This window comes from Podarcis liolepis, assembly GCF_965112155.1.
Source record: "Podarcis liolepis genome assembly, chromosome: 11".
In the NCBI taxonomy this organism is placed as follows: domain Eukaryota; kingdom Metazoa; phylum Chordata; class Lepidosauria; order Squamata; family Lacertidae; genus Podarcis; species Podarcis liolepis.
The window spans coordinates 3953702-3978920 of NC_139565.1; the positions used below are offsets into that span (position 1 = coordinate 3953702).

At 39.0% G+C, this 25219-nt stretch overlaps 1 protein-coding gene across 3 annotated transcripts in view; it reads left to right on the forward strand.

The window, feature by feature from the left end:
• VPS13A (vacuolar protein sorting 13 homolog A) overlaps positions 1-25219 on the forward strand; it is a 152658-nt gene that overhangs the window by 124278 nt on the left and 3161 nt on the right. For 2 of the 3 annotated variants that reach the window (XM_083464715.1, XM_083464716.1), the window contains exons 57-70: positions 1396-1477; positions 2330-2399; positions 2594-2702; positions 3386-3499; positions 6130-6275; positions 6369-6450; positions 6823-6936; positions 8669-8744; positions 8853-9016; positions 10680-10725; positions 11464-11587; positions 13203-13317; positions 21534-21619; positions 24299-24422. In XM_083464715.1, coding sequence (XP_083320841.1) covers positions 1396-1477; positions 2330-2399; positions 2594-2702; positions 3386-3499; positions 6130-6275; positions 6369-6450; positions 6823-6936; positions 8669-8744; positions 8853-9016; positions 10680-10725; positions 11464-11587; positions 13203-13317; positions 21534-21619; positions 24299-24422 — 1452 coding nt within the window. Of the gene's footprint in view, positions 1-1395; positions 1478-2329; positions 2400-2593; positions 2703-3385; positions 3500-6129; positions 6276-6368; positions 6451-6822; positions 6937-8668; positions 8745-8852; positions 9017-10679; positions 10726-11463; positions 11588-13202; positions 13318-15903; positions 16447-21533; positions 21620-24298; positions 24423-25219 lie in introns of those variants that run through there. The other variant, XM_083464717.1, reaches the window with a different exon arrangement.

The window sequence follows — 25219 nt, forward strand, 5'->3', positions numbered from 1 at the left end:
TGCTACAATCCAAAGTTACTCTGGGCTGTGGGGATGAGGTGGGATTCAGCAGAGGCATCCCTCTGCTCACTTCTGCTTCTGCCATCATTCCAGCGGTACAGATAGCCCCATTCATGTCCTGAACATGCATGCAGAAAGTATCTGGAGGTATCTCTACTTGCAGGGTCCAGCACATAACCTCAAAATGAGGTGTCCTGAGGGCAGAGCTGAGCCAGCCCAGTATTGGCTGCATCCTGATCTGCTCTCATAGCCATGGCTAGCCAGTCTGTCTGCCCCACTTTCCAACATGATGAGCTGCCAGACTATGGATGCAGGGATAGTCCTTGAGCCTTGGTCATGACCATTAATTTCAGTGGGACTTCTCTGATTGTGATCAAACCCATGCAATTATGCCCTCTCGACCACTTCATTCTGAAGAACTGGCACTGTTACAGGTGCCACATAATATCCATTCTGCATTTGTAAGAAATTTGTAAGAAATCAATATTTTAATGTGGCAGCATCTACATTTTTGAACTCCGTGACATTTGCCAGGTGCCTTCCCTGTACTCTTTTGGCACCTGCTAAAAACATTTTTATTTAGACAAGCCTACCCAGATATTTAGAATGCTGTTGTGTTTTAGTTGATTTATTTTTTTTTGAATGTTTAAATTGTTTTTACTAATAACCTTGCTGTTTTATTTTTTCCTGTAAACCACTTTGAGGTTTTCTACAACCAAGCTGTATATAAATTTTATAAAATAAATTCAGAATAACACAATCAGTATAAACTGGGCTTCTTGAAAGCATCTTTATAATAGAAAACATTTTTTAATTTTTAATTTTCAAATGACAAAATTTGAAAATAGATGTTTTTGCAAAGTGTATTAAGTGTCAAGTATTTTATTCAATTCATCTTACAAATACAGTGGTGCCTCGCAAGACGAAAAGAATCCGTTCTGTGATTCTCTTCGTCTAGCGGTTTTTTCGTCTTGCGAAGCAAGCCCATTGACGGATTAGCGCTATTAGCGGCTTTTAGCGGCTTATCTGCTGATCGGATCAGCTGATAAGCGGCTTAGCAGCTTAGAAAAGGGGGGGGGGAAACCAGCAGGAACTCGCAAGACATTTTCGTCTTGCGAAGCAAGCCCATAGGAGATTCGTTTTGCGAAGCACCTCCAAAACGGAAAACCCTTTCGTCTAGTGAGTTTTCCGTCTTGCGAGGCATTCGTCTTGCGGGGCACCACTGTATCAGAATTCGGAATAATATAGGTTAAATTATATACAGACCTTCAACATTTAGAATGCAGCCTTCATGTAATGGAGAAGCTAATAGGAAGTATAATTGTAAATTAGGACAAAAATAAGCATTTGCAAATGAACATCTAACATGCACCATATTGTCATTACCCTTATCAGATACAAAACCAGATTCCTGGAGCCATATTTCCCTTTGTGTTCTATCCTATTAAACCTCCCAAGTCCATCTCCTTGGATTCAGGTTTGTTAATACAGTTTAATGCATTGTTATTATTTTTCTGCATCTGTAATAATTAAGAAGAAGGAAACATTGAGATCTTCATGGGGGGAAGTCATTCATAGTAAGATTAGAAAATAAACTACATTTTGTTGATGGGTTTGCATAGTCCTAAATTTGCTAGAAGTTGAAATGTCTCAGCATTTCATGAAAGCATATTATGCAAACATTTGTCTTTTCTTTTTTAACAACAATAGGTTCTTGTCAAAGAACAAGACCAGTCAGACATTGCTATATATAGTCTCTTTAGGAAGCAAAGTGATTCCAGTCCTAATCTGGAAGTAATCTGTGATTTTGTGAGACACAGCTTCTGCCATTTGTATTTTCCATGGTCCTTGTTCTGGGGCAATGAAGGATTCACCACCTTTCCCTGAAATCTGTTAGCTGTAGATAACACTTGCAGACAACATATGATTGTCAAGCAAGAATGTTCTCCTAGGATGGATTGGGAACAGCAAGGGACTCGGTGCCCTTAGGAAACCTAGAACTTACTTTGAGACCTATACAATTGATGCAGTTGGAATTTGAAAATAACTTCTATGTAACTTCATTAAACTGTTCACAGTCAGTGTATATCTGCTGAACTTATATTGAAAATATTTGTGGATGTGCACTCCTCATTTTAGAAAGTAGTGTCATTTCTTCCCATATATGCCTCTAATACCTTAGGCCATTGGTTTGTCCAACCCTTCCATTATATCCTTTGCAAATGAACTCAGTTCTATATATTATAGTTTACATGTCAAAATAAATTGAATTCTACATAAGTATGAGTCATTTTTACGCACTCCTGTTTCCTGTTTGGAATTTTCATAGAACCCAAACCCTTTACTGATGTCAGTATTGTCATGAGAACTGCAGGGCATTCTCAAATATCACGTATAAAGTAAGTATATATTCCTTTTTCATTCTTAAATCTCGACTGCCTTTCTACTTAATCCATATGAATTCAGTTGGAACTTTCATTAATAAATTTTTTTTATATTTTTATGAACTGGTGGATTTTAAAGACAAAGACATTATTAACAAAACAAAAACAAAAACGCTTCTGCAATGTGACACTTTTAAACTATTTTGCAGGTATTTTAAGGTCCTAATTCAAGAGATGGATCTCCGATTAGATCTTGGGTTTCTTTATGCATTGGCTGAATTCTTTACATTTGCAGACGAAGTGCCCAAAGATCAAGAGGTACAAATTATTGTTCATTGGAGTTAAAAAGCAACAAACCATAATGTTTGTTGGCTCAATTTTTTTATACACTGTATTGAATATTTTGTACCAAATGGTGCTTAATGAGAAATATGGAACATGTTCTACATTGGACATATAAACAAGGTCAAACACTGTTCGTCATCAAATAAGAAATAGAACATGAAATATTTCTACACATTGACATCAACCCAGAAGGTTCTTTAAACTCAACAGAATAGCTATACCATTTGTCATGAAACTGGTAGTGTATAATTTGGCTTTAAGAAATGCTGGTTTTAAGTTAATGAAGGAGCATCTCCACCCCCATCATTCTGCCTGGACACTGAGGTCCAGCACCGAGGGCCTTCTGGCGGTTCCCTCACTGTGAGAAGCAAAGTTACAGGGAACCAGGCAGAGGGCCTTCTCGGTAGTGGCACCCACCCTGTGAAACGCCCTCCCATCAGATGTCAAAGAAATAAACAACTATCTGACTTTTAGAAGACATCTGATGGCAGCCCTGTTTAGGGAAGTTTTTAATGACTGATGTTTTAATGTATTTTTAATCTCTTGTTGGAAGCCGCCCAGAGTGGCTGGGGAAACCCAGCCAGATGGGTGGGGCATAAGTATTATTCTTATTCTTATTCTTATTCTTATTCTTATTCTTATTCTTATCTTCACAGATAGAACTCTTCAAAAAGGATGTAGAATCTGTACATGAGGAATTGAAGAATATATCATCAACAGATACATCACAAATCAGCCTATATGAATATTTTCATATTTCTCCAATCAAGGTATGTGTATGCCATAACTGTTATGTTTGGATATTTAAATACGCAGCCAATAAACAAGAGTGAAGATGAAGGTGATTATATTAATGCATGAAACCCCACTTTACTCAGAATGAAGCACAGCTTCCAGCCCATTCATACTCCACCTACAAACAGCCCAGCTGCAGTGATTTTTATACAGTACATCCATATACCTTCCTTTGAGCAATAATGCATTCACAGCCCTTCTACCCCAAGAAAGCTGGGAATCTGTGCTGCACATGTTGCTACAGACACTGCCCCTTTTTAAGTTGGAGTCAGTGTCCTTTGCTGCGGTGGGAGATGTGCCCCAAAAGGACAGGAGGGACAGTCTGGACAGAGCAGAGGGGTTCACTTCTGAATAAATAGAGATCCTTGGTTTGTAATACTCTCCCACTTTTACCTTCATAATTAAATTGGAGTTAAAATGCCATAGCGTTTAGTTTAAATGTTGATCAGTGTTTAAAAAGCACTGGTAAAACCACTCCTTAACAAATCCTCCCTGGATTCAGAAAGTCTAAGTAACTAGATTCAGTTGCCAATAAGGCAGTTGCCAATCTCCCCTTCTTCAGCAAGGTTCTTGAGCAGGTGGTCATGGACCAGATCCAGGTGCTCTTGGAGGAAACTGATTTTTCTAGATCCATTTCAGTCAGGGTTTAAGCCCAGTTTTGGCACAGAAACTGCTTTGGTTGCACTGTATAATGAGTTTTGTCTGGAGAGAAACGAGGGAAATGTGTCCTTGTTAATGCTTCTCAGTAGCTTTCAATATCATCAACCATTGTATCCTTCTGGAGGGGCTGTCCAGGTTATGGGTAGGTGGCACTACTTTGTGGTGGTTCCAGTCCTACTTGGATGGTTTGTTTCCAGTGGGTGATGCTTAGGGAGTGCTATTTGGTCCTGTAGAACCTTCAATGTCGCATTCCTCAGAGTTCAGTGTTTGCTGTTTACCATCTACATGAAACCACTGAGTAGGGTTATGTGGAGTCTCGGAGTATGTCAGCAATATGCTGATGGCACACAGTTCTACTTCTCCTTTACATCTGCAGGTGAGGCAGTGGATGTGCTGGACCATTGTCTTGCCTCAGTGATGGACTTGATGAGAGCCAACAAACTAAATCTCAATCCAGATAAGACTGAGTCACTGTTAGGGGGTGGTTCTGTACTGAAGAGTTTGGATTTGATATCCCGCCTTTCACTCCCCTTCAGGAGTCTCAAAGCGGCTAACATTTTCCTTTCCCTTCCTCCCCCACAACAAACACTCTGTGAGGTGAGTGGGGCTGAGAGACTTCACAGAAGTGTGACTGGCCCAAGGTCACCCAGCAGCTGCATGTGGAGGAGCGGAGACGCGAACCCGGTTTCCCAGATTACGTGACTACCGCTCTTAACCACTACACCACACTGGCTCTCATACTGCCAGATGGATGGGAGATGTCTGCTCTAGATGGGGTTACACTCCCTCTGAAGGCGTGGGTACGCAGCCTGGGGGTACTCCTGGATTCTTTGCTGTCATTTGAGAATCAGATGGGCTTGGTAATGCAGAGTGCCTTCCATCAGCTTCAGCTGGTGGCTCAGCTGTGCCTCTTATCTGGCCAGGGGTAGCCTAACTTCTGGCTATGGTTTGGGAACCTCTAGGTTAGATTAGGGTTGCCTCTGAAGACGGTTTGGAAACCTCAGTTGGTGCGGAATTCAGTGGCCAGGTTGCTCACCAAGGCAAGTGGGTTTGAGTATATTACCAGCTAATTGGATTCCAGCCTGGCTGCCAATTAGTTTCCAGGCCTAATTCAGAGTGCTAGTTTTGACCTATAAAGCCTTAAATGGCTCAGGACCACAATACCTCAAGGTCCTCCAGTTCCCATATGAACCGACCCACGCCCTGCAATCACCATCTGAGGCTCTTCTTTGTGTGCCCCCTCCATAAGAAGTGCGGAGGGTGGCAACAGAAGAACAGGCCTTTACTGTGGTGGCTTCCCATCTGTGGAATGCTCTCCCCAGAGAGGCTCGCCTGATGCCTTCATTACATGTCTTTTAGTGCCGGGTGAAAACATTTCTCTATCACCAGGCCTTGGGCTGATTAACATTCTATGGCCTTTTAAATATGTTTGTGGAGGGGGAGTTATTAGTTTGTTTTTATTTTATTATGTATTTTGTATTCTCATTTTATATTTTAATGTTGCGAATCGCCCTGTGATCTTCAGCTGAGGGGTTGTATACAAATTTAATTAATAAATAATAATAGTTTTAGTTTTGCTGCAGCTGATCTTGCAAGACCAGGGCCTCAAAAGTGCACAGCAGCTCTTGTATGGAAGCATTCCACAACACAAGAGCCCCAGGACTTCTAGTGAGAGAGATGCCCAGCACTATATATCCTTACCCCAAGGTCTCATTTGAGGATTTGAAACCTCATATCCAGAGTCCTAGTCATACACTTTGTACCATACTAGTTGATGGTTTATATTTTTGTGCAATAACAGTGGTAAACATTCTTATCAGGCTGACTTATATGTAAGATATAATAATGCAATATCATAGCAAAAATATTTTTAAGATCTAAGGTAGTATCCCACATACTACTGGTGTTTCCCATATTTTCATCCCCTCCCCCCCTCTCATTTCAGTTACACTTAAGTTTTTCACTTAGCACTCCTGGAGACGATAGCAACAAGGAAGAGACACGCAAGGAGCTAATTCCAGTTCAGTCCTTAAACCTCTTGTTAAAGAGTATTGGGGCCACACTCACAGATGTGCAGGATGTTGTTCTTAAGTAAGTAGAATATTCACTTAGTTGGTTTTAATTAAAACATTATATACAGAATATATTTTATTTTGCCATTTTAATGTAATTTACTTGTTCTAGATTGGCATTCTTTGAGCTCAACTACCACTTTTGTACTACAGAGCAACTGCAGTGGGCTGTAGTTATGCATTATTCAAAGCAGGTTAGTATATCATGAACCTAACATGAATTGACCAATTTGCTTGGCACCTTCATTACATAACTTTAGGTGCCAGCCAGGCAAAAAAAAAAAATCTCTTTAACCAGGCATTTGGTTGGTTCTATGGGTTTTTAAATGTGTTTGTGGGAGGGGTTTGTTTTCATTTTATTACATATTTTGTATTCTCGTTTTGTATCTTTCTGTTGTGAACCACCCTGGGAGCATAGGCTAAAGGGTGGTATACAAATTTAATTAATAATAATAAATGGCTGCGTAGACAGACTCACAAAAATGAGTTATTTGTAGATTCCTTTGTAGATTGAAATTATATGCTTTAAATATATATTTTCTATAACATGTTTATTTGCATTTTAGGCTATTAAGCAAATGTATGTTCTTATTCTTGGACTGGATGTTTTGGGCAATCCATTTGGATTCATAAGAGACTTGTCTGAAGGAGTTGAAGCATTCTTCTATGAACCATACCAGGTGTGTTCTCCACCTAGTTTTTCCTCAAGGCAATCTAAGACAGGCTGTACTAGCATGTAAATATTTACAGTGGAAGGCAACAGCCACTTCACATAAAATTCTGCGAAAAGTGTAGAAAGATACTGAGTTTTCGAAGGCCTAATCACTGTGGAAGGAACAAATTTGTGGTAGATGTCCTTTGGAGTATTGCAAGACTGTCATGAGAGCGCCTGGACTAAAATTTGTCATCCAAAAGCTTTATTCACCTGGTTTATCACCACAACAATGATTAACATTGGGCTTCAGCAAAGCAAAGAATTTAATTCAACAGTGCCTATATGACATTGAACGACAAAATAATTTGGCCAACATAAGGAAATTTTGTCAATGGTATGATTATTTCTCACCTAGTCTCCTTGACACATTGACACCCTACTTGCAAAATTTAACAGTTCCAAAATACAGACATGCTTTCACTTATGCAAGATTGAACATACTGTACTTGAAGGTTGATTTCAAAAAATTTCGCTGGAAAACAGTTTATGTCCATGTGGAGATGGCAGTATTGAATTGCCTGCTTCTTGGGAGAAAAGTGATGACAAACCTAGACAGCATCTTAAAAAGCAGAAACATCACCTTGCTGACAAAGGTCCGAATAGTTAAAGCTATGGTTTTCCCAGTAGTGATGTATGGAAGCGAGAGCTGGACCATAAAGAAGGCTGATTGCCAAAGAATGGATGCTTTTGAATTCTGGTGCTGGAGGAGACTCTTGAGAGTCCCATGGACTGCAAGAAGATCAAACGTATCCATTCTGAAGGAAATCAGCCCTGAGTGCTCACTGGAAGGACAGATCGTGAAGCTGAGGCTCCAATACTTTGGCCACCTCATGAGAAGAGAAGACTCCCTGGAAAAGACCCTGATGTTGGGAAAGATGGAGGGCACAGGGAGAAGGGGACGACAGAGGACGAGATGGTTGGATAGTGTTCTCGAAGCAACCAGCATGAGTTTGGCCAAACTGCGGGAGGCAGTGGAAGACAGAAGTGCCTGACATGCTCTTGTCCATGTGGTCACAAAGAGTCGGACACGACTAAACGACTAAACAACAAACTGCTAGATTGGACTCTTTATAAATATTTGAGGAGTGAGAATCTAGGGATCTTGGTGGACCACAAGCTTAGTATGAGTCAACAGTGTGATACAGCAGCAAAAACAAAGCTAATGTTATTCTAGGCTGCATCAACAGAAGTGAAGTGTCCAGTTCAAGGGAAGTAATAGTACCACTCTATTCTGCCTTGGTCAGACCACACCTGGAATACTATGTCCAATTCTGGACACTAAAATTTAAGGAGAATATGGACAAGCTGTAATGTGTGTCGCGGAGGGCATCTAAGATGACCAAGGGTCTGTAAGCCAAGGCGTATGGGTGAAGGTTGAAGGAGGTCTGTTTAGCTTGGGAAAGAGATTGAGAGGAGATATGATACCCATCTTCAAATATCTGACGGGCTGTCACATGGAGGATTCCAACGAAACATCAGGAAGAGCTTTCTGACAGTAAGAGCTGTCTCCCTCAGGAGGTGGGATGGCCATCTGTCCTGGATCCGTTCAACTGAGATTCCTGCATTGCAGGGGGCTGGGCTAGATGACCCTTGGGGGTCCCTTCCGACTCTACAATTCTATTATTCTTAGCAGAAAAGAACTGGTTGTAGGTTATCAATCAGAATATTTTAAAGATATTTGTCTTTCTTCTTCTTAGGGGGCTATCCAGGGTCCAGAAGAGTTTGTAGAAGGAATGGCACTGGGTCTTAAAGCCCTAGTTGGTGGTGCTGTTGGTAAGCAGTCATTTTTTTACACATAGGTAAAAGCTGCAAAAGTAATCTTTGCATTTTTTTACTCTTTAAAACATTGAATATTTTTCATTAAATCTCTTATGCTAATAGGTGGATTAGCTGGTGCTGCATCAAGAATAACAGGTGCTATGGCTAAAGGAGTAGCAGCAATAACTATGGATGAAGACTATCAGCAGAAGCGAAGGGAAGCCATGAATAGGCAGCCTGCTGGCCTGAAAGAGGGTATCACTCGTGGTGGAAAAGGCTTGGTATCTGTAAGAAACATCACATAACGTATTTTAATATTGATAGATTGAATGGTTTCAACACTAGTTCTTTGGCAGATAGAGTTGCAGTCACAAGCTGCATAAATTATATTCTCATTCACATCAGAAGTGAACATGATGGGTTTCTGACAGCAGAGTTGCTGCTCCCTTGCAAAAGAGGGAAGAGGCACAGAGATGGAGAGCTTGGTGTAATGCAAATAGTGTGACTGCAAGCAGCAGTGACTCAGTTCTCGGGAGGTCAGGTGAGCTGGCCCCACCACACCATTTGCTATTGATCCATGCTCTCATTAAGGTAAGATTGAAAATATTGGCTATGATTTAGAGTAAGTGAAAGTTTATATTAGGAATTCAGTCTCCATTATTTTTATGCTCCAGTACAGGCATAGGCAAACTCCGGCCCTCCAGATGTTTTGAGACTACAATTCCCATCATCCCCGACCACTGATTCTGTTAGCTAGGGATTATGGGAATTGTAGTTAACCTCTGGAGGGCTGGAGTTTGCCTAAGCCTGCTCCAGTACTTTGGCAAATGAGTGTTTAGACCCCTGGGCTCTCACTTGGGGGTGCCTCAAGGTTCCGTCCTCTCCCCCATGCTTTTTAACATCTACATGCAGCTGCTGGGAGAGATCATCAGGGGGTTTGGGCTGGGTGTTCATCAGTATGCGGATGTTACCCAGCTCTGCCTCTGTGAAGGCGGTGAAGGTCCTGTGTGAGTGTCTGGAGGCAGTTGGAGGATGGACAGCGGCTAACAGATTGAGGTTGAATCCTGACAAGACAGAAGTACTGTTTTGGGAGGACAGGGCGGGTGGGTATGGAGGACTCCCTGGTCCTGAATGGGGTAACTGTGCCTCTGAAGGACTAGGTGTGCGCCCATTTTGCACTCACAGCTGTCCAAGGAGGCACAGGTCAGTTCTGTGTCCAGGGCAGCTGTCTACCAGCTCCATCTGGTACAACAGCTGAGACCCTACCTGCCTGTGGACTGTCTTGCCAGAGTGGGGCATGCTCTGGTTATCTCCTACTTGGACTACTGCAATGCGCTCTGTGTGGAGCTACCTTTGAAGGTGACTCAGAAACTACAACTACCGGTAATCCAAAATGCGGCAGCTAGACTGGTGACTGGGTACAGCCGCCGAGACCATATAACACCGGTCCTGAAATACCTACATTTGCTCCCAGTACGTTTCCGGACACAATTCAAAGCGTTGGTGCTGACCTTTAAAGCCCTAAATGGCCTCGGTCCAGTATACCTGAAGGAGCATCTCCACCCCCATCGCTCAGCCCAGACACTGAGGTCCTCCTCTGAGGGTCTTTTACTGGCTCCCTCACTGCGAGAAGCAAAGTTACAGGGAACCAGGCAGAGGGCCTTCTCGGTAGTGGCACCCTCCCTTCAGGTGTCAAGGAGATAAAGAAGTATACAACTTTTAAAAGACATCTGAAGGCAGCTCTGTTTAGGGAAGCTTTTAATATTTGATGAATTATTGTATTTTAATATTTTGCTGAAGCCACCCAGAGTGGCTGGGGAAACCCAGCCAGATAGGTGGGGTATTAATAATAAATTATTATCATTATATAATCAACTTCACAGTCTTAAATCATGCTGAGAAATCCATTTTAGACCAAAAGTTGAGATACCATTTTGTTTTAACTTGCAGGGTTTTGTCAGTGGAATAACAGGAATAGTAACAAAGCCAATAAGAGGTATGATCGTTCTCTCAGTTCGTACTGTGTTATTTGAACCTAAAGCTGCTATTTGCTGAGATATACTTTATGTGAAAAACAAGCTACTTTTTACCTGTTGCTGACAAATGAAGCAAAATAGAAAAATAATAATGTATGTTTACAATTGTTATAATGGTGTGTCATAGTTTTAATTAGCGCTAAGCCAAAATAGCCTCCTGTCTATCTACCATTTTGCAGGCTGTGATTGGATGGGAGTGCATTTTGATAATATTTAGGAGAACTTACAGAGAGGGGTGAAGTTTTTTCACCATTACCAGCACTTACCACATTCCCTGCTGCTGTTGGGCAGCATTTCCCCCTTATTCCTTTAACTTCAGGACCAGACTGAGGGCCGAAAGTACTGCTTGCACTCCGATTTGGATCCAGATATCCTCAGTGTTGCAGGGGGCATGCATTTTGTGAAAGCTTTTACACTCTTCCTCTCCCACAGCCCTCCTCTAAGCTGGAAAAGTTTATGAAATAACTCACACCTCAGCCTTAATTGTAGCAAATGATAAAATATGCTTTCTTTAAGAAGATGTTCATTTATTTGTTAGAGTGTGGTGCTGGTTCAGTCCCCGCCTGGGGCAGCTGCGTATTCCTGCATTGAAAGGGGTTGGGGCCAGGTGATCCTCTGGGACCTTCCCAACTCTACAATTCTGTGATGCTGTGACTCTATTTTATGTTTTGTTGTTTGCTGCTGTCGCTGTTTTCTAGGAGCCCAGAAAGAAGGAGCAACAGGTTTCTTCAAAGGCGTTGGGAAAGGATTAGTGGGAGCTGTAGCAAGACCCACTGGAGGAATAATAGATATGGCTAGCAGCACCTTTCAGGGAATTAAAAGGTAAGAATGTATTGATTACCATTATTTGTGACCACCACCGTCACAAAGTGACTGCGCCATACTGTTCACATTTCAGCCCTTGATCAGTAATTTTATTTAAACATTCCTTAATAAAATTATCAGCGCTGATAACACAGGTACTTTAAATAAAATGAGAACAACTTCTTTAATTAAAAAAAAATCAACAGTTGTACACATGATAAATTTCATTTTATAATACTTATATTACTTTTCTTTGAAATATTTCCCCTAAATATAAAACATATTATTAGCTTGGAATAGAAGTACTTGAAAAAATATAATTTTAAATATGTCATTATTAGTGTTAGTGTTTGTTTCTCAGCTTGGCATAGGAGACATCCATGTAAACAGTTGTGTTCTGTAATTCATCCAAGACAGGCACATGTTGGGGTTAGCTAAGTTGCATGTGCTCTGCCCTTTGGACTCCTTCACTTTAGTTCCTGTCATTTCCCAAGGCATATGTGTTTTTTCTACTCTACACAATTTTTATGCCTTTTGAGCTCAGGTTCTTTCTTTTCGCTGTATTTCCCTCTCCTTTATTCCTTCTTTGCCTTTTCAAAAAAGTTTTACTAAAAAACAGTAACCCTTACCTCTTACTCCATTCTTTTCTTACTGTGTCTTCAGATTGTCATAGTTCATACCAGTAAAAACTACAAAGAAAAAAAAACATAGCATACTAAGAGAATTATGCGAAATTTGCTGTTATGAACCGTTTTGTACCAGTGTGTTTTATTTTCTTTGTGCGCTGTGTGAAATATGAACAAGCGAGGGCTGAATTGATATTACCCATGCTGGTACCTTTCCCGGGAAAATCAGAGACTCACTATGTCAGGTTCCTACTGGAAGACCGGACAAACACTAGAACATTAGCAGTGGCGAAGTTTTTATCGGTGGTTGCAAGAACCAATGATCCCTATCTTTAAGTCTGAACAAAATGCTTGTTTAACTTGGAGGTAGGCTGTCTGAATTGTGCTTTGCTTTGTAATGATTTGTTGGGTCTCTGGACCGTAATAAAGATTGATTGATTTTTCTTTGTGGTGAGAGAGCCTCCCCCATAATAGAGATATTCAGGCTCCCCTGCTCTGTGTTCTTTCCCAGCAATCAGGTCTTCACTGGCTTTTGGTACACCCATGCTATGGGAAATACACCTACTGGAGCTAGAAATATATATATATATATATATAATGTCCAGTAGCACCTTAGAAACCAAATAAGTTTGTTCTTGGTATGAGCTTTCGTGTACTTTCCACTGCGTCAGACCAACATGGCTACCTACCTGAACCTACTGGAGCTATTTTTGTTTGTGGGGCGTCATATCCAATGGAAAGGGTGTTCGCCCTGTCGCAAGACACTAGACAGGAGCAAAGACTTGTGGGAAGCAGGCTGGACTCCCTCAGTTTTTCCTCCTGTCTAGACGTAGGCAGTACGTTCTTCCTGACTCAGCTAAGTTTTTTACTAGTTTCTGAATTTGTAATTTGTATTGCTTAGCTATTTTTATATGGATGTTTATAATTTATTGAAACATTTTAGAATATTCATGAAAATATTTATTCTATTTCTGTAATGCAAAGGTCTTAACTTTCCTCCCCCTCAGAGCTACAAATGCTTCCGAAGATGTTATGAGCTTGCGTCCTCCCCGCTTCTTTGGTGAGGATGGAGTCATTCGACCATACAGATTAAGAGATGGTGCTGGAAGTCAAATGTTACAGGTGAAGAAACTAAACCCTCAAGGAGATGTAATATAATACTCTTTTTACATGCACATACATTCCTCTTCCATACTTAAACATATATATTTTTTAAAAAATATTAGGAACAATTATTCCTATTTATGCATTAAGGAATATTTTAGTATTTAGTCAGGGGAGACCATTTTTTCAATTTGCATTAACAGTATATGTTACCTGTTGGTTTCAAGATTATTTGACATTTTTTATTTAAGTTTTTGAAAATAATAATAATCTGCTTTTATAATATCGGCGCATCCTTCTCTCTCCATCTGTTGCATGTGTGTCTGTGTGCAGAACTATGGATGCACATTTCTGCATGCTCCGGATGGCCTGTATTGTCCCTCTCATTTTCTCTGGGATAGCACGGTCCACAAGACAGATGTGTTTATTAGACCTAAGAAAGCTGCTAGATTTCAAGATAAGAATTTTTAGTTAAAATACATTAGAAATGTAGCTTAGAGAAGCAGCTGAAATAGCAGTCTTTGGTTTGAAGGAATGTGAAAACAAAACAAAAAATCAGCTACTGCAGCTGATTTGTTTTAACCCTAGCGTGTGGGATTTTTACTGCAGAGATCTTGGATATCATATAAGCATACTTAAAGTTAAGTACGTATCCTAAGTGCTGTTTTTTAAATTGTTTAATAAAAATAGAGATTTGTGAAATGGCCAGTGTGAGGGGATGTAAGTAGGATAACAGATCCAAAGTAGTGGGGGGGAAGCGACAACATTTATATTAAAATGTTTTCTAAAGCCTTAACTATATAACCTACACAAATGCCTTAATGAGAAGGGACACAACAGAGAATAAATATTGAGATGAAAAGAAATGCACTTAATCTTTTTGAAATGTCTTTATATTTATAGAAGTCTTTATTTGAAATGTTACTACAGTACTTCAATACAGGTTTTTATTTTATTTAAAAATTATTTTTTATAGTCTATAAAACTCATAGTATTTTGAATATTGGCCATTGTTGACTAGTTTTTATCTAGAACAATTTTTAAAAGAAAAAATAAATAAAGGGGTTTATTTTACTATGGAATTGAAACATGATAGTGGCTAGTGGAATTAGTTGTGAGAAATAAGTGTATAGAAATGTTGAGAAACAAAGACCACTGATGGAAGGAGCAAATTGGCTGCAAGATTCTCTCTGGGAGCTCACACACTCATGCCTACCTTCTAAGACAGAGTCTCTTTTAGCACAATGTGTGAACCAAGCCACTGTGTAGTTACTGTTTTCCTTCTTTGTTTGATAAATTGGGACAGTTGAATTGAGAATAATTCCCAGATCCTTTTTGTTAAGTTTTGGAAAGTTCAAAATTGTTAAATCTGTGGCCTCATAGTGAATAATGGGAATTTGAGTACATTTGCAACAATTGAGCAGCTTCTTCCACGTGTGCATGGAGAATATCCCTCAGTCACTCAGTTCACATCCCACTATCTGAAAGTGGTTGTGCAAGCATTGGTCACAATGATTTATTTTTGATTAATACATTTTATAATAGTTTAGACACTCCTTATTCAGATAAAGGTTTCCGTAAGTAGATTTACTGTACTTGAGGGTACAGTGAGACAGACATAGAAATACATTCTATAACTCTCCTGTGATTTTGGCAGGAAGGGAACTCTGGTATTGGCACCACCATCCCTAGTAGTACATATACGCTTAGATTTAGTCTGTTGTGATCACATATTAGAACTGGATAAATGGACACGGGCTGAGTCCTGATACCCCTTTTCTGCTGTCAATTTACTGGGAGAGGCAATTTAGGATCATTACAATTGACTGTTCAGTTTAGTCTAGGAAACAAAGGGGATTCCGGCCAATGATGAGGTGGACTTCACCATCTTCTCCTATCCCACAGTACTTAATTAATTTAAGTAGTGTTGTAAAATTGGCTCACAAGGTGGCTTGATCAGCTTATGCATGGAGTTCTTTCATGTGCTCCACCGTAAGTTGAAGCAGCTATGGTAAACCAAAGCAGTTACTGTAAACCAGATTTACAAATTGCAGTTCTGGAACTGAATAATGTCTGACTGATACCAGCAATTTATGGTGCAGAACCAGCAATTTATGAGTACAGAAGCTTTCATATGCAGAGTTCCTCTGCCTGTGGAGACTTATCTATGCATTCCAAGGTATTAAGCAAATCTGTGTGCAGATCAGTGCAAAGAAAACTCTCTTAGTCACAGGTTTCCTGTTTTATACTTTGATTTATAAAATCTATGTGGTCTAAAAATAGAAAACACAAATAGAGTAGGTTTTATATAGTACAGAAAGCTATGGTTCAGCTGTGACTGTGCTTTGTAAGTTCCAAAGTCTTTTGAGCAATAGGTTTTGAGATTTGCATATATTTATAGAAAAAAAAAACTTGGACTTATTTTAGTGAGTGGTGAAATATAGGATTACATTTGTACTAACTGAAATTCTTCTTCTGCATACTAAAAATTCAAAAGTTGCATCTCATCTTTCTTTTTTTTTGCATTTTTAAAAATAACAAATAATTAAACTTTCCAGCTTCAACTAACACTTCTGCTTCTTTCTTCTCTTACCATGCTTGCAGAAAAGACAGGCCTGCAGAAAATGGACTATGTGTCATATTAGTGATAGTGATGATGATGACAGTTAGAGTAATATGTACTTTCTCTGCTGAATTATCAAGTTTAATGCTGCCACTTTAAGTTTAACTGCCACAGAAAAGCAAAAAATTATAATAGCTGTTTTACAATTGTGTCTTAAATGTAAGTTTAAAAATATACACTAATGAAGTCTAAGCACAAACACAAAGAAAATTGTTGTTTTAATTGTCTTTTTTTGAATGCCGTTGCTTTGACAGTACTTTGACAATAATCTTGTAACTATGATTTTTCCCCAGTCAAAATATATACTGTTTTTAAATAGTATATTTTCCATTTACATCATTATTTTAATTTTATGCATTAAATTTAAAATCATTTGTGCATTTTTACGCAAAATGCCATTTAGATATAAGTACTCAGTGTTGCCCTATAACTGTGTTTATTGTTGTTGTTAAATTTTAGTTTTAGGTATTGAAAATTGTGTATGAATATTCTGTAATAACAATAAATGAGTCTATATAAAAAAAGATTGATCTGATCTGTTCAAACATCCCTACCATTATTTATTATCTTACCTATTTGTCACTTGCTTTATCAACTTTTATTTTTAAAAACACATTTATAGTTTACATCCTTTCATTTTCAGAAACTTAATTTAACATTTTTGCCTTAAACTTTCATTTAGTTCAAACATCTTGTGAAATATAGTATGAAATATGAGGCTTTTAATTCTAACCCTGTGGTTCAAATTGAAACTACTGATGATTTGACTTTTAAGTGAAGGGGCTGCAACCACAAGGTGCTGCAAGGTGGAAGATAAACTCACTTGGAAATATTTTGATGATCAGTCACTAGTCCAGCCACTAATCAGCCAATGTGCCAGAGAAAATAAGAATATGTAAAGGCTTTTGACTGAATTTCAAGAATATGTAAAGGCTTTTGACTGCATGGAGAGAGTAGATGCCCTTCATTTTTTCCGATCAGTGCACAACAGGAAAATACACATAAATGGTAAAGTAGGGAAGCAGTGTCATCCTGACCAGGGCAACTGAAGGCATATAAAAGACCCAAATGAGTTTATTGCCACTGTGGTAGTAGGTGAGGAGAAGCCTAGGTGGTGGACTGTGCATGGCAGTGTCTGTTGTTGGGTATCACTATTACAGGAGCTGCTGCTCTACTTGAATGTTCTATTTATAGGGGCTTCGTAATGTTTTCTTTCCATTCAGTTACACCATGTGATTATGATAGTATAAGAATATGCCTTCTGTAAGCATATCGTTGAAACATTGCAAGGTTTATCTATCTTGTGCATCTGAGAGAAAAGAAATTTTTAACTTAGAAATTAATGCTTTTACTTTTCAGCAATCCCTAGGGAATGGACTGTCATCTCTGTAGCAGTGCAGCTGCTGATAAGCCAGAGTCAGAAACTGGGCATCTGAAAGCTTATTTCCTTAGATTTATGGACCACTGAGTAGGGATGGGAGTTTTCAGAAATCTGAATGTCAGGATTACCTGCACATACTTTTTTCTGACAACCATCTCACTCCTTAATCATAATAAGAAGCAAGGGGTTTATGTATTGATCCACACACAAAAATGATCAATTTGTGCATATTATATTCATTTATATATTTATTATTAGACTTGTATGAATATTACACACATGTACACTCCAGGTTTCCTAAACGACCAAGCACATAAAAAGATTAATACGAAAAGGCATATGACTATTTTAAAAGGTATGTATTAATATAAAATTACGCTACAGAAATATCATACAGCATGAGGCTTTCCTCTTTAATCAAACCCATGAGCTGCTTGGCTGTAAGTGTGTGTTCAGTATAAGAGGTTATCCAATGTGAGCAAAGTCCAATTGGGTCAGAACCACTAAAATCCATGCATAAATTGACAATAAAGGGAGAATATTTGGGTATTTTAAAAATAAAGATCAACTATAGAGTTGCAAAATGAAATAGTATGCACTATTCTAGGCTAGAAACATTGAGGGAAATATAAATAGCCAGTTTTCTCATTCTCGAAAAATTGAGGGTGATGGCCAAAATTAATTCTACTCCGAGTAGACCCTAGGAAATAAATGGACGGGGGGGGCATGTAATTACACTCACCTTTTAAATGTTATTAAAACAATATTTAAATTATTCTAAAACGTCAATATATTTGGGTTTTTTCTTCCTTTTCCACAAGGTCTACCCAGTTTCTGGAAGGGGATAGCTCTGCAGTGCCATCTGGTGTCACATTTTAATAATGCATTATTAACATTAGAAAACAACTTCATGTGGCTATATGGTTATCTCAACCATTCTTTAACTCCTTTTTGGCATTCAAAGCCATGGGTGTAGATCCGCCCTCAGTGAGTTGTGGAGGTAGGAGCCTACAATGGGAATTACAATTCCAACACCAATTTATGTCAGAATATTTTAATTATAAGATTTCTATTAGATTCACAGATTCGGTGCTAGAATCAGGGCAGCATTCCTGCAAGGACCCCCCTTCTGGCCCCTGAAGCCATTGCCCTGCTCCTTTATGCTGTCGTTACCTGTTTCCCTGTCCTCTTAAGAGTGCAGGAAGCAAAAGGAGCAGCAGGGGAAGTAACCTGCTTGCCATGTCTTCTTGTAGGCAGTAATGCAGATTGGGCCTGAAGGCAGAGGGCCAGCAAATGAGCAGTGTTGACAGTGCTAGCCAGGGTAGCCCACTGGGGACAACGTGCCTAAAGGCCATGCAAAACCTGGATATAGTACACAACAGATTTTCAGGAAAGAGAATCTTGACACCTATTTGGAAATTGGCAAATGTGTAAGCATCTTTGTACAGAACAGAAATAAGCTAGTCTCTTCCTAGTGATGGTGCAGTCCAGGCTTGGAAATAGTTATGAGAAATGTTGAGGGATAAAAACTACTGATGGTGAAGTAGACTGACTGCAGTGAGAATGAAGGTTCAACTGCGGCCTTCTTCCAGGACACAGCAGCTGACTTTGCAGAATCCTTCTTTTGCAGCTGTCTGACGGATGATTGTAACTCCACTGGAAGACTGAAGAACATTTTACCTAGTGCTCTTTTCCATTTCCACTCCTCCAGTGAAATTTGGCCTTTTCCCTATGGGATACATGTTGCCAACACAACAGTCTTTATAAATAAACAGTTTAATATATGAAAGGTTTACATGTATTTAGATCCCCACCCCCAATTTCCAGAATAAGTGATTGGGGATATATATAAATTGTATATTGTTTGGCGTATAACTTCTTCAATGTCAAAGCCTTAAAGAGACAGTAAGAAGGATCCATCAAAGGAGATCTGTGTGTAAAAAATGGTGAGCCGCTACACAGATTACCTGTATGAAGTTTTGATAAGGCAGTCACCAATTGTTGCCCTACTACGTGGCTGCCATTCTCTGTTGTTCTCACTTTTCTTTACTCTGAACATCTTTCCAAAAGCACTGTTGTGATTCCAGTTCAAATAACCCAATCCAGAAGAAGTGTGGTTAATAGAGTAAGGAGTAGCTTCAGGATGTGATTTAGTGGCACTACTAGTCAGAATAATGCTGTTATTGAGTCCTTCCTCTTTTGCCTTGGAAAAAATATGTGTCTTTCAGTGGTACGAGCAAGTAAGCCATTCTTGCATTTGCTTGAAGAGAGCAGCAGGCATGTTAGTCAGTGGCTACTGGAGGATAAAGAAAGGTGAATTCTTAGTGGGGATGCCTGAGTAAATTAAGTGATATAATCAAGATTCATGAAAGCATTCAAAAATTAAGCACTTCATGCAAATAACGGGCTCTGCTAAGTATTGAACTTTCAGTTTCAAAATGAATTATGAAAGTGACAGTAAGGTGGCATTTGAAAAGAGTGGTAATAACAAGCAGAAAAGAGCAGGTGAAAAATATGGAAGGAAAAATACAAAAGAAAAGCTGAATGATGAGGCAGAACTCTTTATAATTCAACCCAGTTAACACCAGGTTTCTGATACCCCCCCCCAGTCCAATCTTCAATTCACAATGGAATCACATAGTTGAAATGAGGTATTTTAGGGTGCTCATCAGTCCTATTCAGTGCCAAGATTCCTTAAACAAGACCTCTCTGGTAACTGCTTTTTCTCCTTGGGAAAGAGATGCACTGAACTTCCCTAAGCAGCTGAAATATTTGCTATTTTGCTTCCTTTGTTCTGCCACTGCACATAAATTTGTAAGTCTGAAATGTCTGTTCACATAGAACCTGAATGAAGTATTTCTAGTGGCTGTAGTTAAAGAGAGCTAGAGCCATGTTCAGAGTGTGAGCTGGGAGGTAGGAAGTATAAATCTCAGCGCTGCCATCTCTGTCTCCCCCTTCCCCCTCCATAGGCAATGTGTGGATAATGTTTTCTGAGGATTGCTGAGATTTAATTTGTGAAATAATTTGGTCACTTGGATTAAAAAATAATCTAGCAAACCTACTAGTGTATTGGAATCCTCAGATTCACCTTGTCTACTATATAATAAATGGTTCTATATCAGTGGCTAGTTTGGAATATATTATGGATTGCAGTGTTTTGTATGTTTTGTAGAATTTCTTCTAATGAACTTGCAGTGAAAATTTAGCATTTTTATAAAGTATAATTATCTTGCAATCTACTCACTTTCTTAAATGCACCACCAAAATTGTTTCTATGCTTCTTTTTAAAGAATTTAAAATGCTGTTCCTTATTATTTCCTTTTCATTCTAAAATCTAAATTAAACTTTTGGTTTTAGTTAAAGAAAACATATTTAAATATATCAGGCCTGTTCTGTAAAAACAAACCACCCATTTTATGTATACATGTATGATTGAATTTTTATGCAATATAAAGTATTGCTGTTTGACTTTAGGGAGTGTATGAATTGGGGACTTTTTGTTCTCTCATTGGTGAGGGGGGACTGATAACATGATGTAACATTTGTGCTTGAGACTTTTTGAAAATACTGTATAAACAGCTGAGGAACATTTCAGCATGGGATGGTATTATGAGTCAGAGGTCAGCAGCTTATTTTTATTCACTTCATGTTAAAAAAAATAATCAGCTATGGCTTAAGGAAGATCCACCAGTCTGGATTACATGCCTCAAACACAGTTCACTCCTTTAAAACCATCATATATGATTGGACGCTTGTGTCTGAAACCATGATTATTTGCATAGTTGTATTCCATTTACTGAGAAATACAATAAGAAATGGTTTCTGTAACAATTCAGGTTGAATTTGAATGGTCTTCTCTTTTGAGTATTACAGCATTCTGTAATCTGAAAATGCATAGTACTTTCAAGGTCACAAACATCTGAATAGCCCAATATTATGTACTCATAATTTTAGATAAAAGGTTTTTCACATTCCAGGATGATGGCGCATCATGTGGAAGGATGTTTAGAGTTAGGTCAACTCTCTATTACAGTACTACTAGGTGTGAAAGTTCTTAATCATGGCAGATATTAAATGTCCTCAATATATGTGATGTATACATGTTTTATAATAAGCTGAAATTAATAATAATGTAAGCTGAACTTAATAATAATGTTAGACATTAATATTTTCCTCAGAAAGAACTTTCTATACTCTAGGGAATTCTATACAACTGTCTTTCTCTTTTAGAATATTGAAAATGGAAGATTTGCCAAACTGAGATACTTTACACATGCAATGGTTAATAGTACAGATTTACTAATGGTAACAAAGAGGTAAGGTTCCCCATTTGTCCAGTTAACCTTATAAGCTGCATGCATTGTTACACTTGTTTTTTTGCTCACTCAGTAATAATATATATAATATAAATAGTGTGTTTAGATCTTCCCTTAGCATTTAAATGAAAGAAACTCCAATCGTCCTTAAAGGTAAAGATACTGAAGGCTATATTTTACAACAGAAGACCAAGATTTAGAATGTTTTTATGTTACCTCAAAGCACTTGATTAGAATTTTCACAGTAGTTAAGACTGGAGATTTGTGTTAAGATTGTTAGTGTGTATGTGAAAATCTGGAACTGAAAATGGTAGTCGGAATAACAATATTCATGGGATAAGCTCTCATTCATTCTCTCTCTCTTAAGAATGATTCTACCATGTACTTTTGTAACTGATGTGCTTCAGTTAAGTAGTTCCTTGTGGGTGCAGGTGTCCATATATATTGAAACTACATCAACGAAAGCTTCCTTGTTCAATTTAGTAGAAGAGACAGTTCCATGAGTATAAAGAAATTTGCAATGTCTCTGCCTCTCTTGACTGAAGAGCAAGGGCGCCAACAGGATTTTCTGTGCTTAGTGCACAGCATGGGAAGTGGGATATCTGAGCTACTTGTAAAGGAAACCAATTTGCATAAAATTTAGCTATGCTTTGTATCATATGCAAATTTGTGTCCTTTTTTGCAAGGAGCATTGAGAAACATATATATAATTGTATCTTCATACTAGAAAATACTTAACATGTTGAATTTCTGCCTGCCTCAAAGGCACAAGAATGACATGGCAGAAAACATGTCTAAACCTCTTTGCAAAGTTTTCACATTTTATATTTGCCATTTTCAGGGAGGAGGTGGATTCTTTAACACTTACTGTGTAGTAGTATTTGCAGAAAGTAACATTTAAGTATATGATCTTAGATGAAAAAAGAAGGGCTGGAAAATGAGACAGAAGAGTGCACTGAAGGGGAGGGAGAAACAGCAGCTCCTTTGGATTCCAGGGATTCCAATCACCTGGTTTCCAAACAACTGACTCGTCTATCTCAGCCCTGACTTCACTCATTGGCGGCACTAAAAGGTGGGAGCAGTCAGGTTGGCACATCTCAGAGAAATCACTTAGAAGAGTACCTGCGCATTTTGTTTCATAACTTACTTTCCAGGAGGGCTAGAGAGTTAAAAAAATAATGAATGGAAGCTCAGAGTCTGGGCCCCCCCCTGCATGATGTGGGCTCAGTACATCAGTACTCCCTGTACTCACATCTCAGTGGCCCTATGAAACGGAATAGGAAAGCAACAGGAACTCTCTTTGATTATTAGAACAGGCCCCTTGAAATCAGCGGAATATATATTTAGTGGTAGTGAATTAGTTTTATTCTTACATAGGATTCATTTCCTAGGGGCCGTGGGGGCTCCCCCCCCATAAAATATTTGAGAGGTCTGCCCCCACCCCACCCCAGATTGATGGGCATTGCCACTCAAATAGTGTGTGTGCACCACATCATGTGATCAATTATGCAGGGTGGGGCCTATCTGCCCGCCCCCATATTTAATTCAAGTTGGCACCCCTGCATAGGAAATAGTATGTCACTTTGAAGGTATACAGCTAAGTCCCCCCCCCCCCAAGCAACAGTTGCTATCCAATATTGTGCAAGCTCATTTCCTTTTCCTGCCTTCCCCACTGCAGTTTCCCACACCACTTCAAATATTCCCTCGGGTTTCTCAGATTTCCAGAGCAAATTTGGAAGGATAGGCACAATTGGATACCACTCCACATAACGACAGTCATACCTCGCGATGTGTTTGCTTCAGGTTGAGCGTTTTCAGGTTGCGTCCCGCGGCAACCCGGAAGTACCAGAAAGGGTTACTTCCTGGTTTCGCTGCTCGCGCATGCGCAGACATGCAAAATGATGTCACATGCATGTGCAAAAGCGGGAAATCGCGACACAATCTGCATGGGTTGTGTTCTCATGTTGCAAACAGGCCTCCAGAACGGATCCTGTTCGCCTCCAGAAGTACCACTGTAATTCCACATTTACAAGGGAATTTACGCCTTAATGTTTCTCAAACATTATCCCCATCCCATCATGCTTCTGAAACTGAAGGAAATTCCAGATGCACTTCATAAAATGGCATAAATACCTCGCTGCCATTAGACGGATAATGTTATTAACCATGCATAAAGCACCTCTCTGGATCCTGACCAGAGTTTTGGTTGACAAAACTTGCTTTATTTTCTAACTGAAATATTATTGAAACATGTAACCCTACAAGCTTTTTCAAGGAACTAACAAATTCAATTCAGTGAAGATGCAGGAACACTTGTTTTTTTTGTAGAATGTATTTGATCTTAATTATTAGAACATGACTGAACAAAAGTATGTGTTCAGTTCACCTATTGCTGCTGCCTGGTTATCATTCTATATGCCAGCTGTTCTTTATTATATATTGATTTCTGCATCTTTAAAGTAGAATGTAGTTGTCTTCTTTGACTGAATTAATATACACACATATATGATTAGGTTCCACTGGCATCATTGTGCAAATCCATATGTGTGTATTTCATTGTGGAATTAATAAATCATCAAACTGGGTGATAACAAGGCAACTTTTAATTTTTTATTTAAAAAGTAATTGTTGTATGTCAGCTTGCTTTATTTTAATGGTTTATTTTGTATTCTTCTTTAGTGGCATATTATTTGTGACAAGAGGTACATTTGGACAGTTGACATGTGAATGGCAGTACACCTATGATGAATTTACCAAGGAGCCATTCATTGTTGATGGACGGAGGTTGCGCATTGAAGCAAAGGTACCGTGAGAGACTTCAGCTTGTTGTAGAATGTATTAGATTAGCTTCAGAGTATATTTTAAAAATAAGTCATTTGTCTCCAGTAGAATTCAGCAACTTAAATGGCATGTTGTTTTCCTTAACTTTCTAGTTTATTATATTGTTGTTATATAACAAGTCAAATTTACAAAGCTAGTAATACCACCTATGAAAACTTACTTCACTAGTGTTGTTTTTTTATTCAAAGTTTCATGGTCAGATAAAGGGGGCTTCAAATCTCCCTCCCCCCTTGTTTCTTCCTTTCTTCACACACACACACACACACAGAGAGAGAGAGAGAGAGAGAGAGAGAGAGAGAGAGAGAGAAAGAAAGAGTGTTAATGTTTTCCTGCATAGAGAAGAAGACTCTTCTGGAAGGCACTCTCTTTTTCAGCCCTTGTGTTCTCTAAAGCAGTGTTTCTCAACCGGGGGGCATATGGCCCCCAGGATATTCCAGGGGGGCACAGGTGAAAATCGCATAAATGGGGGGGCACAGCACAAGACTAGGGGGCACAGAAGGAAATGAGAAGTGGCGAAAACAGAAGTGACCAAGGAAAGAAAACAGGAAAGAAAACAGAGAAGTGAGGAAAATGGAAAACAAAGAAGTGACCATGCTTCCCAAGCAAGGAGATTATTACAGGGTTTCTTGGAAAAATCAAGCAGTATGCCACCAATATTGGATGTCAAGAATTCAGAGTTTTCCTCTTTAGCAGTTACTGATGAATTGAAAGATGCAATAATGGTGTATGTGAATCATTTGAAGCCGCTTTATAATGATA